Source organism: Dromiciops gliroides, chromosome 4 (assembly GCF_019393635.1).
Source record: "Dromiciops gliroides isolate mDroGli1 chromosome 4, mDroGli1.pri, whole genome shotgun sequence".
In the NCBI taxonomy this organism is placed as follows: Eukaryota; Metazoa; Chordata; class Mammalia; order Microbiotheria; family Microbiotheriidae; genus Dromiciops; species Dromiciops gliroides.
In genome coordinates, this window is record NC_057864.1 from 360,298,198 (window position 1) to 360,312,910 (window position 14,713).

Sequence of the window (14,713 nt, forward strand, 5' to 3'; positions counted from 1 at the left end):
ATTTTTAGAGGAAAAACATTGAACTTCAGAATCTGTAGAAGTAGTAATTGAAATTGTAACAACTTTAATATAAAGAATAAACTGAATTTCCCCAATAATTTTCACAACAGGAAATAAAATCTTTACTTTCACTTTTTGGAGGTCGATTCAGCCCCCATCAGGAAATTCATGGAAAAGTAAGTTGAGAATTTATCTTATTCACAAAACTATGTGTAGTATATATCAATGCTAGCTTTTTACTGGAAGAAACCATATTTTCTTGGGAACACTTTATATTTGGGAGAGCGTTTTAAAATTTTAGGTGTTATTAAACAATAAAGCATATTTTGAAAAAGCATCTTCAAATTTTGAAAACCTTAGTTTATACCAGGGGTTCTTAAGCTTTTTTTGTATCCTGGACCCCTTTGACAATCTAATGAAACCTATGGGCCCCTTCTCAGACTATTATTTTTACTTACATTCATAAAATATACAGGTACCAAGGAAACTACTTATATTGAAATGAGGTTATCAAAATATAAAAAAAAAACCCAAAACATAAAATCATGGGCCCCAGATTAAGAATCTTTGGTAAAGACCTATTAAAAAATACTTTTTTACTCCTGGACTTATTTTTACTTAATTTTCCATTTCTTATAGAAGTCTAATTCTTACAGTGTCTTTCTATTGAAGAGAATTCTATCTTCTATTGATTTACTATTGTTTTAAAGAATGAGAATGAATTAATATTCATTACTACTGGATTGTAAACTTCTTTTTCTAATTAAAAAAATTAACATATGCCATTATTCAAGAGGGTAAAGTAATAAATTTGGTATTTTATATTTAATAGGCAACTAGGTGGTGCAGTGGATAGAGTGCTGTGCCTGGAGTCAGGAAAATTCATCTTCATGGATTTAAATCTGGCCATAGACACACCAGCTGTGTGATTCTGGGCAAGTCACTTAACCCTGTTTTCCTCAGTTCCCTCATCTATAAAGTAAGCTAGAGAAGGAAATGGCAAACCACTCCACTATGTCTGCCAAGAAAACCCCAAATGGGGTCATGAAGAGTTGGACATGGCTGAACAACAACAAATAGTTAATGACTTAGAGCTTTTTTGAAACATTTCATGGTTCCATAATTTGTAGGGGTTTCCTGTACCATTGCACATTAAAGGTTTTCCAAGCATTTGTCACCAGTATTTATGTGAGGTACTGTGGCCAAGGGCACTCTCTCTGAACTTAATTAGTATGGTCCTCCACTAACAGAAATAAAGTCTGTCACAAGTTCCATTCTCAAAGCTTTTTCAAATTGTTTAGACTTGCTTTTCTAGAACCCAGGGCCAACCATGCCCCAGTGAAGCAACAGGGTGGGGTGTTATTGGAGGATCAGTGCTTTAAGGGAAATTAAATGTAGTAAAATTCAAAGTAAAATTGTAAGAATTAGAAAATGGCAAGTGATATGTCATTTAAATACTCTCCTGAAAGGTAACATGATGTAATTGAATGGAGTGCTGCATTTGGAGTTAGGGAGACCTGGTTTTCAAATCCTGCCTCAAAAATTTGTTGGTTAGGTGACCTTGGGCAAGAGACTTAAGCTCTTTGGGTGTCTGATTCCTCATCTATGAAATGGGAATAATACCTGCTATAAAGCTTAAATGATAGAATATATGTTAAGTGCTTTGCAAACCTTAATAATAAATGTCACTTATTATTATCTTAATTATGCTGTAGGATAATTTAAGAGGTAATTTATATTCCAGAGAAATGTTCACAATTCAATCTTTAAGAAACAGATATTTCTTCATAGAGGGTGAATGAGAAAGAATCTTAATGAAATGATCCTTAACATTATTTAGACTGGTTTACCAATGCTCCACTATTATATCCAACTGGTCATTGTAGAAAGGTCAAGTTTGGGTGTTGATTGTTTTGCTTCTTAAAAACCATGGCATAGGCTTCTGTGTTTTCCTTATAAAAGTGGCAAATGAGAACTCTTCATCTTTTTCAGTACCAAAACTTAGGGCCACATAGAAACAACTTATCTTACTGTTTTTATTGTTTCTGTTTCAGTCTCCATTTTGGATTCTTAGCATTCCTTCAGAAGATATTGCCAGAAATTTAATGAAACGGACAGTATGTGCAAAGTAAGAGCAACTCTAAAAAGGTGTAATTTTCTCTCATTTGTGCATCCACCTACAATGTTCTCTGGGTAATTACAGGCAATCCCTGCTTTTTTTTTTTTTTTTTTTTTTTTGGCTACAGTGCTTTCCTGGAAACTAATCTGAAAGCAGAAGGAAGAAATAGAAATCATTTTTATTCCCTAGGCTGTATGAATAGCAGCTACCTGCTGTCTAACTAGATGGTGCTTCTGCATGAGAAAGGCACGTTTACATGGGGAAGGGAAGGGAATAGTCTGTAGAAGTTGGAGATTCAGATCCTGAAACTGATAAAATGAATGGATGAGGTTGACAAAAAAGTGAAATACTGTTGAATGAGCACATCAACAAAGTACAAGGCAGGGAAAAGTGGGGACTACCTGAACATATTTGTTCTTCCAACTTTATTTGTTAGCGAAATGAATTACTAAGTGAAAGCTAATTCTTTGTTTATAAGAATTTTCAGTTGTGAAATACTCAGCAAGCAGGGGCAGCTAGGTGGTGCAGTGGATAGAGCACCGGCCCTGGAGTCAGGAAGACCTGAGTTCAAATCTGACCTCAGGCACTTAACACTTACTAGCTGTGTGACTCTGGGCAAGTCACTTAACCCCAATTGCCTCACTTAAAAAAAAAATACTCAGCAAGCCAAAGTATATAGTCTTATACATATATTAACAGTGTAATGGTATAATTGCCTATACAGCTAATCTAAATGCCATTGCATTTAATTATTGACAGATTATTTTGCTAAATAGGTATGTAATATATTTTTGAAAATGTAACAAACAGTATTAATAAGCATATAATTTAATGGAATGGGCAGCTAGGTGGTGTAGCCTGGAGTTGGAAAGACTTATCTTCCCGAGTTCAAATCTGGCTTCAGACACTTATTGTGTGACCCTAGGCTAGTCACTTAACCCTTATTGCCTCAGTTCCTCATCTGTAAAATGAGCTGGAGAAGGAAATGGCAAACCCCTCTAGTATCTCTGCCAAGAAAACGCCAAATGGGGTCACAAAAAGTTGGACGTGACTGAAATGACTAAACAAGAGAAATGTTTAATAGACTACATTTTCTCAAGTCAGAGTATAATATAACTTTTTGAAACTTGGACATTTTGTGATATTCTTGAGGTTTTGGGGGTAATATTTCAGCAAATTGCTCAGAGATCTCTTTCATCTAAGATTGTACTATTAAGTATTGCAGTGTGAATGTATCTTTACAGACTGTCTCTAATTATAACTTTGGTGGGTTTCTCATATATGTGATGAGATACATTTACTTTGTAAACCTTAAATTACCATATATATATGCTAACCGTTATTTTTGTTATTGTATAAAAATGCTATGATATTGAACGGTATGCATAAACAAAGTACTGAAACCTTCGAAACTAATTTTTTCAACTTGTTGTTGTTAGAAAACCCTCTTCTCCTAACTAGTCATTTTCCTTTAATATGTAACATTATTATGAATACATTTCTTTGATAAACTTATTTTGTAAGTTGTCATTTTTTAAACATAAAATGTTCTAAAACCATGATTTGGTAGCTATGATTTTATCTGCTCTGGTGCTGAGGATTCTTAAACATAAAAGCTCTTAATTTGTGGTACATATTGGAACTGTGGATGCATAATTGTATAACAGAAAGTGCATCTTTAGTTACAGATTTTCTATCCACCTTATTCTTTTCGGTGGTGAATTTGGAATTCAGGGAAATGGATTCCAAAACCATCTTTCTCTAAGTTAGCTGGGTTTCATGTACTGCTACCATCAATCACATGTATTAGATCTGTTTATTTTTTACATTGTGACTATGTGAAGTAATAATTCTGTTACTTGGCAACTTTGGGGAACAAAGTGTTACACATAAAGGATTCCTTCATATTACCAGATAAGTGAGGTGTTATTGTCTAGCCGTTGTCTCAGTAAGTTCAATGGAAAAGGGAAATATTAGCCTTATAAGCGAACTTTTGTATATACGAGCAGTTTTCCCTTTACCATCCAGACTTTTTATTGGAACCTTTTAAAAAATGGCAAGTTTCTGAACAATATGACATATTTTTATGTTTGTAAAGAGCTTTTTTACATAATTTGTCGCTTACTGATTCAGGGTCATCATCATGATCATTAGTTATTGTGTTATATTGTGATATAAGGGTTAGAGAGATGTGTAAGACTATATGTTGAATAGTCCTACAATGAATAACCTCAGAATCTCAGTTTCTTTAATTCTTTTCTCAGCTGTTTACATATTTTCTCTCCTCCTTTGCTGTTAACTGTAATTTTTTCTTACTACTTTCCTGTTCCTGTATTTAGTCATCCTTCTTTCCCTTTTTTTTTTTAAAGTTTAAAACAAGTCATTTATTGATACAGCTTAGTAAGAACAGTAGCTATGGAACATTCCCCTCTTAAACCTGTTGCATACACCCATAAAAATACAAATAATAAATAAGAAGACTAGGCACCCATTTAGATTATGATAGTATAGAGATACACGTAAAGAGAATGCCCTTGGACAAAGCTACTCACACCTCTAGAACTGCAGACCCCTAATGTCTTTTCTTTCTTTATCATATCTTCATACTTTCCCCCCTGGCTCAGCATCTTTGGTAGTTAATTTGTTCAGCAGGACACCCTAAACCTATTTTTGCTCAGCAGTTCAATTCAGTTCCACAGCTGGACTTCCTGGACTGACCCTTGGTTGGTTATTGACACTAGAGGGGAGGAGAAAGAGAAAGATCCTATCTTCTTTCTTCCCTTCTCTTTTGCTCTGTCTCACTCATGTACTCTGGAAGAGGAGTAGAGGAAAAGGCAAAGAAACATTCCCTCAAGAACTAGATTCTTCTTTCATAGCTGGCTCTCTTCTTTAGGCAGGACTCTATTCTATTATCAAAAACAACTCTCCATTTCATTTCACTGACTGCAGAACTGGGAAGTTGGTTTTTTTTTTTGTGTGTGAGGCAATTGGGGTTAAGTGACTTGCCCAGAGTCACACAGCTAGTAAGTGTTAAGTGTCTGAGGCCAGATTTGAACTCAGGTCCTCCTGAATCCAGGGCCAGTGCTCTATCCACTGCGCCACCTAGCTCCCCCGGGAAGTTTGTTTTTTAAAGACTCTATGTATTTAAAGTTTTGAGTTCCAAATTCTATAATTCTTATTCCCTCCCTCCCTCCCCCGTCCCCTCCCTGAGGTGGTAAGCAATCAGATATAGGTTATGCAATTACAATTATGTAAAACATTACCACATAAGTCATTTTATAAGAAGACTCAATTAAAAAAAAAAAGAAAATGCAAAATACTATGCTTCAGTCTGTTCAGTCTTTCCCTGGAGCTGGATAGCATGCTTTATCATTAGTCCTTTGGGATTGTCTTATATCATTGTATTGTTGAGAGTAGTTAAGTCATTCACACTTGCTCGTAGAACAATAATGCTGTCACTGCACAATATTCTCCTGTTTCTGCTCACTTCACTATACATCAGTTCATATAAGTCTTTCCAGGTTTTTCTGAAATCATCCAACTTGTCATTTCTTATAGCACAATAATTTTCCATTATAATCATATACCACAACTTGTTTAGTCATTCCCCATTTGATGGGCATTCCTTTGATTTCTAATTCTTAGCCACCAAAATTGTTGCTATAAATATTTTTTTGTACAATTTTTTTTCCTTTTCTCTTTTTCACAGTTACTATTGTTAACTGTTTCCCTCCATCCTATTCCCTTCCCCATGATATTTACTCTTATCTTCTTTCACCATATCCCTCTTCAAAGGGAATTTGCTTCTGTCTGCCCCCTCCCCCAATCTGCCCTCCCTTCTTTCACCCCTCTCTCTTCCCCCCCTACTTTCCTGAAGGGTTAGATAGATTATTCCACCCAATTGAGTGTATATGTTCATCTCTCTTTGAGCCAACTCTGATGAGATTAAGGTCTTTGAGCCAATTCTGATGAGTGTAAGGTTCATTTACTGCCCGGCTCCTCCTTCATCTCTCCCCCCACTCCATAAGCCCTTTATTGTTTCTTTCACGTGGGATTTCACCCCATTCTACCTCTCCCCTTTCCCCTCCCCCAGTGCAGTCCTCTCACCCCTCAATTTTACCCTAAAGATGTCACCATGGTACAGCTAGGTGACACAGTGGACAAAGCACCCACCCTGGACTCAGGAGGACCCAAGCCCAAATCCAGCCCCAGACAGAAGACACTCACCCCATTGCTTGTCCCCGGGCATGTCACCCAACTCTTACCACCCCACAAAAAAAAAAAAAAAGATGAACAAAAAATAAATGCTTTACAGATACCATCCCTTCATAATCAATTCCCACCTGTGCCCTTTGTCTAAATTTATTTCTATCATCTGCCCTAATACTGAGAAATTTCTTATGAGTTAGATGTATCATCTTCCCATGTAGCAATGTAAGCAGTTTGACCTTTTAACATCCCTCTTAATTTCTTTTAATTTTAATTCTTAATTTCTATTTACCTTTTTATGCTTCTCTAGGGTCTTGTATTTGAAAGTCAAATTTTCTATTCAGTTCAGGTCTTTTCATCACAAATGTCTGAAAGTTCTCTTTTTCATTGAAGTTCCTTTTTTTCTCCCTGAAAGTTTCTGGGTAGGTGATTTTGGGTTGTAATCCCAATTCCTTTGCCCTCTGGAGTATTGTATTCTATGCCCTTGATCCTTTAATTTAGAAACTGCTAGATCTTGTGCTATCCTGACTGTGGCTCCACAGTACTTGAATTGTTTCTTTCTGGTTGCTTGCAATATTTTCTCTTTGACCTGGGAGCTCTGGAATTTGGCTATAAAATTCCTGGGAGTTTTCATTTGGGAATCTCTTTCAATTTCTATTTTACCTTCTGCTTCTAGAATATCAGGGCAATTTTCCCTGGCAACCATCTTTCCTTTTTAATTTGAGTCTTTTAATTTGCGATGGCCCTGAATACCAGATAACCAAACTTCTTAGAAAAGTGTATATAACTTAAAAGGTATATGTATATATGAAAAGATAAATAAACTCTAAATGGTGGCCCAGAATTCTTCTGTAAGTAAAGCACATGAACTTTGGAGGATGGACTTAGTAAAATCTGTTTTTTCATAATTATTTGTAGTTCTTAGAAGGAAGATGGACCTTAGAGACCATTTTGTTCAACCCTTTTGCTTTACAGTGAGGTTTGGAGGCATTGTGAACACTTTGCCTATGGATTGCTTAGAGATGTTTTTTGCTTAATGGTTCTTGACAAAATCTTAGATAGTCGAGGTTAACATATAAGTGAGGAATTATTGTCTATTTCCTTCTACAATAAGTTCAGTGGAAGAATGAGCACTGATAACAAAAGTGTTTTGTTGCATATACATGTAAGGATATTTTAAAATTTACTGAAATAAAGGAAAAGTAATAGCTTTTAGTTTGTGTTCATTCTATTTTGCAGTCACTCCTAACCTCTTTTTGAATATGGGGATCTTTTTTAAAAAGTCAAAACATTCTGCAAATTTCACAGATAGTTCTACTGTTTGCATCTACAGACTAAAAAAAAAAATATGAGAAAATGGCAATACTTGGTATATGGGTAGGTTCATATACCTCCATGGCTGAAAGATTGGAAGCCCCTGGTTTTAGATGTTTTAATAGAATTGTTTAGAAGTTATAGCTTACTCAGGAGTTAGGACCTTTCAAAACTGCAGACAGTGAAACACTGCCCTGAAATTGCTTTTTCTTTTTCAGAGTTAATTCAGCATTTGGTTACTGTTTAGATAATTGAATTTAGTAATCAAATGACAAACCTTTTAGTTGATTACCTTTTTCTTTGTCAGGTTGAAATTCTTTTTCCATCTTGAACTATATCAACAAAGGCTTTTTGAAGACTGATCCTTTTTAAAAGTTTTAGTGATACAGTTTTAAATATAAGTGATAGCCTACTATTAGTTTTCTTTGTTAAAATGGTTAGAAGATAGGGGCAGGTAGCTGGCGCAGTAGATAAATCATCAGCCCTGGATTCAGGAGGACCTGAGTTCAAATTCGGCCTCAGACACTTGACACTAGCTGTGTGACCCTGGGAAAATCACTTAACCCTCATTGCCCCCCCCATATATTGTGTGTGTGTGTATATATAATATTATATTATATATGTATATAAATGGTTAGATCTATCAATACCATTTAATAAATATTAAGTTAATGTCCAAATATAGTAATTTTAAGGCTCATTTGTGAAAAATCATCTTGAATGAGGAAAAAGCCTCTTTAGAGCAGACTATCTTAAAATGTTGAATTTCCTGATAGAATTCTTATTGATGTTAACTCATTCAGGGAAAATGGACACTGTACAAATGTAAGAGATTATTATTATTATTATTATTATTATTATTATTATTAAAGAAGGAGCCCAGTGTAGTAGAAAAGGCAGGACTCTTTGAGTCAGAAGACCTGATTTGGGTCTCTTGTCAATACCTATTTGCTGTGTGAGCATGAGTGTGTCACCTACTCTGGCCCTTAGTTTTCTCATTTGTAAAATATTGATAATAAAGCCTGCGTTTCCAACTTCATAGAGCTCTAGAGCTCACAAGATCATAGATTTAAAGCTATAAGGGACCTTAGAAGCCACATAGTATAAATCCTTTCTTTTACAGATGAGGAAACTCTGGCACACAGAAGTTAAATGTCTTGCCTAAATTAATACAGCTAGTAAGAATGAATGGGATTTGAACCCAAGTTCTTTGACTCCAGAGTCATCATCATCTTTCTATTGTATTACATGTGAAAGAATTTTGTAAATAGTAAAGTGCTCTATAAGATGTACATTTGTGAAATGGGAGTAAAAGCAATTCCAAAAGAATATTTGGATTATTCAGGAGGAATTTTTTAAGCTGCCATTTTTTTGCATTAAAACAATTACATATGTAGTTTTGGGGTTTGACCCTCTGATTTCATTGGTATAGGGAATTCCCACTACAAGTGTAGCTTGGCAATTGTTTTTTCATCTTGAGTCTAGAGAATTGCTTGGGGCATGATGGGATTGAGTGACATGTTCAGCATCACAAAGACAATATGTGTCAAAAGACTTTTAGAGAAAAAAAGTGGAACTTCTTCATAATCTGTAGTAGTAGTAGTAGTAGTTGAAATTGTAACAAGTTCAATATTAAGGATAAACCAAATTTCTCTTATAATATTCAATAGGAAATAAAGAGATTATATCCTTGAACCTAGGTTTCCATGACTCTGAGGCTATCAATTTTGCTATAATGCCTTGTTGTGTAAATATTACTATTAACAATTAATAATTCAGCTAAACATAGTGCTTTAAGATGTACAAAACACCTTTCTCACCAGAATTTTTGAGATAGATATAGTACTGTTATACCTGTTTTACACCTGATTAATGTGCTTAGAGTGTGACTTCCTAGGATCACATAGCTATAATCATCATTATGAGATATGATTGTGTATAACAATAATATCATGATATATGATCTTAGCCACATATAACTATAATAGCCGACATTCATGTACTGCTTTAGGATTTATAAAATACTTTACATATGTTATTTCATCTTCACAACAACCCTATAAAGTAAGTGCTCCTATTATCCCCATTTTAAGTAAGAGGCAGTGTGCTATAGAAGATAGAGAATTGATCTTAAAGGCAGGAAGACCTTTTCGCTCATTAGTGAGACTCCTCCTGGCTATGTGACCCTGAGCAAATCTCTTAACCTCTGTATATTTTTGGCAATTCTTTAAGACTGTAAGAGCAGTAGTTTCCTCATCTGGGACTTCCCTGAATCACAGGGCCCATTCCTAAAGCCCCATGGATTAGGAAACTTTGGTGCCCAAAGGTTAAATGATGTGTCCATGGTCACATAGCTAGTCAGTATTTGAGGCTAGATTTGAACAAATTTCTCACACCGTCTTATTCTTCAGATGGTGGGGGGAAAAGTTTGAAGAAGGTATTCACTAATTTTTTCCTTACTATCTTGTCTATCTGTAAAGAGAAAGGAAAAAGGATGGAGTATATAAAATGCTGTTACTCCGAATACCACTCTGACAAAAATATTTTTAAAGCCCAATAAATTTTAAGAAGTGTTAAGCATAATTAACAAGTTGAGGTCATTTCAATGCCTCTTAAAGTTTATTATAATTTGATGATTTATATTGTATATGAATTATGTTGTGTGTCTAAATTTCAAACATTCTTAATTTGAATTATTGGCAAGATTACACTTTTGAATATTACTAGGTACCATGTAGATTTATGAACCAATCAGAGAAAACTTACATCAGAGGGATACTTTCTATATGGCTTTGGAGAAGAAATATCAAAAACTGGGTAGAAGCTGGGGGGGTGGAAATAATTTTTTCTAACATAACCAGCCTAATTTTCTTATTCTGGCTTTGAAGATTTAGCAGTATGTCTTTTAGAGGTGTGGAGGTGAGAAAATCTCTCCGCTATCATTTTCCTCCCAGGGTCGTGCCTTCCTCTCTAAGGATACCTTTTATCTATATTTATCAGGCTTATATGTGCTGGTTTTTGCATATGCTGTCTTTCCTCTTAGACTGTGAACTCTTTAAGGGCAGAGACTGTTTTTGTTTTTTGTTTATATCTCTAGATCTTTGTACTGTGCCTGTCCTATAATAAGTGCTTAAATAATTCTTATTTTATTTGAGAAAAGGTTTTTTCCTTCCTGCTATGTATATCTTCAGATAATGTTTGTATTTAGGCTGATGACAATTCAATCTCCAAATCTAGATGCTGGAGAAGCAGAATTATATGAAACTGTAGGAGCCAAGTCTTTTATTTAAAGGTATAGTAATGAAAGAGAAGGAAACAATTGCTTATAAAATGGGTAAAATCAGTGTTATATTTTTTGTGGCGAATTTTTTCAAGCTGAAAATAACTTTGATCTTGAAATTTCCAGGTCTATATTTGAACTATGGGGTCAAGGAAAATCTCCAGAAGAACTATACAATTCTCTAAAAAGTTATCCCATGGAAAAGATGGTATGTGTTAAGTTGTTTCTTGCAAAAGAATGCATACAGTTGAAGTAGAACTGTCAGACATTTAAAAAAAAAATCTGTTTTATTTTAGGCTCCATTTCTACATCCAGATACCACATATAAAATAAAGATTCACACATTTAATAAAACATTAACACAAGAAGAAAAAATCAAGCGAATAGATGTAAGTAGACTTAAAAATATATAATTTTAACTCAGCATAACAGTTATTGAAATATTGTGATGACATTTATTTTAAGGTTTACTAGGATGTTAGAATTTGTTTTTCTTTTAGGCACTTGAATTTCTGCCATTTGAAGGAAAGGTGAATTTAAAAGATCCACAGCATATATTTTCTATCCTGGAAGACTATGGCTTGGATCCAAATCATATCCCAGAGAAACCACTTAATATTTATTTTGGTAGATGGGTAAGTAGCATTACATCTTCAAATTTTATTTATCTTTTAAAAAATTAGCACAACAAATTCAATTCTTTTTTTTTAATTAAAAACTTAAAAGAACCAAACTATTACAGCTAAAAATTGAGTACACACTTGTCCAGGTATATACAGTAAGTAGGGAGAGGTAGAGATTCAGACTTGGAAGTAGTAAATAGGATGAAGTATTGTTTTTTTGTTTTTTTGTGTGGGAAAAGTTCCCCCTTTTCTTGACTTGGACTGAGGTGTTATCTAGAGTTTACTCCAAATTCCAAGTGGGCAATCTATATGAAATATCTGTGTTGATCTGACAAGACACCATAGTCCAGTTACTGGAAAGCTTCTATATCCAGACCCTAAACAATAGATGCTGGCTTTTCCTCTAGGTTGCCCCATTCCTTTGAGGCCCACAGTACAGAAAAACCAAGAATTTTTACTTAAGTGGAGATAGAATTTTTTTTTTTTGGTGGGAGATAGAATTTTAATTAGATCCCAGCCCCTGATAAGGATCCAGGTATTTATAGGACAAAGTCAGGAGAAGTTCCCCATCCCCCATGACTCAGAGAAGAAATCGAGTAACCCAGTGGATAGAGGGTAATGAGTAGGTACCTGAATGAGTAGGTAACCCAAACTCACTGGTATTATTAGAACTGTGCTGTTTGTGCCCCAGACACAATTATGAATTGTGCCCAAGAAACAAGACAAGATGTGAAGAAAAACCATATTGTACAAAAGTGATAAAAAGGTAGAGTTCTTGTGTCATTTTAGGCAAGAACCTCAATCATAGAGACCTTTCTTTTTATTGGTTCTCCATAATAATAGTTCAGGTTTATAAAATGCTTTATAGTTTAAAAAGTACTTTCCTTACAATAATGTTATGAAGTACATTGTGTAAGTAACATTATCCCTATTTTCTAGATGAGGGACCAGAGGTCAATTAAAGGTAAAATGACTTGCCCAGGGTCATACATAACTATTAAAAGGGAAAGAACTCTTAAGTCCAGCGCCCTTTACCCTCTTTCCACTATGTCTTCTTGTCTCTTCCATCCAAAATACAAGGATAGTTATTAGAGAGTAGTTTATTCTAAAATCACTGAGTGAGAAGGATTCCATAGCAAGTGTTAACTGAATCTTTACTGTTGAATAGTATGGATATGGAAAAAGTAAATTATTTCCATTGGTTGGAGGTTATGTATGTACTTTTGATATTAATGCTGATTCTATTCCAAGCTCAAATCTGACTAGGTTTTGGGAATAATAAAAGGAATGTAAAGATGTCTTGCAATAGGTAAGGAACTTTTCCATAACTACCTCCATTACCTTTACTAAAAGGAAAGATTAAAACAGTGAGAATTGGAGAGAATCTGAGTCATGGAATCACAAACTTGTTAGAGTTGGAAGAGATCTTTGGGGCCATCTTGTCCAACATATACCAGAAAGCAATCCACAGTTTACTATAGCTGACGAATAGTCAGCCAGTCAAATGAAGGGCCCAGGGATAGCCTATTCTGCTTTTGAGAAACTTTTTCTGTTCAATAGTATTTAATTTTTCCAATTACATGTCAAGACAATTTTCAACATTTATTTTTTGAAAGATTTTGAGTTCCAAATTTTTCTTCCTCCTTCTGCTCCTTCCTCCCAAGACAGCAGGTAATTTGATGTAGGTTATACATGTGCAATCATGTAAAACATATTTCCACATTAGTCATGTTGTGAAAAAAGAAACAGCATAAAAAGGAAAAACCATGAACACCCTTCTCCCCCCCCCCCCAAGTAAGAATAGTATGCTTTGATCTGCATTCAGCCTCCATTAATTCTTTCTCCATCATGAGTCTTTTGGAATTGTCTTAGATCATTGTGTTGCTGAGAAGAGTTATGTTAATCATAACTGATTATCACACAGTGTTGCTGTCACTGTGTACAATGTTCTCCTGGTTCTTCTCACTTTACTCAGCATCAGTTCCTGTCATTCTTTCCAGGTTTTTTAAAAATTCACATGCTCATCATTTCTTATAGCACATAGTATTCCATTATATTCATATACCACAATTTGTTCAACCATTCCCTAATTGATAGGCATCCCTTCAGTTTCCAATTCTTTGCCACCACAAAAAGAGCAAGCAACTTTTATTAAGAAATTTTTTCCTGACGTCAAGCCTAAATTGTTGTGTTTTTTTTTCACAACTTCTACGCATTGCTCGTACCCTTGGTCCATGAGGCCACATAAAACAAGCCTAATCACTTTTCCACAGTCCAGCCCTTCAAATACTTGAAAATTACTGTTATGTCCTACTTATTCTTTTCTTCTTCTGGCTAAACATCACCAGATCTTTATATGACATGGCCTCAAGACCTCTCACCTACCTCTTTATCTAATACTCCAGATGTGATATAACCAGGACATATTACAAAGGTACTATAACTTCTTTATTTGTGGAAACTATTCTCCTTTTAAAATAGCTCAAAACTGCATTTTTTTTGTCTGCTAATCAAACTCCTGACTTATATGGAGCTAGCCATTCATTAAAATCCCCAGATCTTTTTCTTTTCTTTTTTTTTCATATTATATTTATTTATCTATCTATCTATCTATCTGTCTATCTATTTATTTATTTATTTGCTGGCAATGAGGGTTAAGTGACTTGCCCAGGGTCACACAGCTAGTAAGTGTCAAGTGTCTGAGGCCAGATTTGAACTCAGGTACTCCTGAATCCAGGGCTGGTGCTTTATCCACTGTGCCACCTAGCTGCCTCCCAGATCTTTTTCAATAAATTTCTGATTAACTATGTTTTCCCATCTTATATTTAGGAAATTCATTTTTTGATCAGCATCCAGATGTTTTGCCTGAGGGTTTTTGCCAGGGTTGTCTATCTTAAGAAGTCCTTTATTGGTTTTCATACTAATTTCAAATATTTTTTGATACAGATTGCAGATGGACAGAGAGAGCTTATAGAGTCATACAGTGTAAAAAAGAGACATTTTATTGGAAACACAAGCATGGATGCCGGGTTATCATTCATCATGGCTAATCATGGGAAAGTGAAAGAAAATGACATTGTCTTTGATCCATTTGTTGGAACAGGTATTTTTATTTATTTTATAAAACATTATCAAAGATGCTATGTTTTTAGATGAGACAAAGTTCAA

At 34.7% G+C, this 14,713-nt stretch overlaps 1 protein-coding gene across 6 annotated transcripts in view; it reads left to right on the top strand.

Annotated features, from left to right (window-relative positions):
- The window catches only part of TRMT11 (tRNA methyltransferase 11 homolog), a 64,958-nt gene that overhangs the window by 10,024 nt on the left and 40,221 nt on the right, over positions 1–14,713 (top strand). The window contains exons 2-7 of one of the 6 annotated variants that reach the window (XM_043999616.1): positions 142–176; positions 2,055–2,128; positions 11,049–11,130; positions 11,219–11,311; positions 11,423–11,557; positions 14,492–14,648. In XM_043999616.1, the coding sequence (XP_043855551.1) occupies positions 2,106–2,128; positions 11,049–11,130; positions 11,219–11,311; positions 11,423–11,557; positions 14,492–14,648 (490 nt within the window). In that variant the 5' untranslated portion in view covers positions 142–176; positions 2,055–2,105. Of the gene's footprint in view, positions 1–110; positions 177–2,054; positions 2,194–11,048; positions 11,131–11,218; positions 11,312–11,422; positions 11,558–13,912; positions 13,980–14,491; positions 14,649–14,713 lie in introns of those variants that run through there. The other 5 variants (XM_043999617.1, XM_043999618.1, XM_043999619.1 and 2 more) reach the window with 5 other exon arrangements.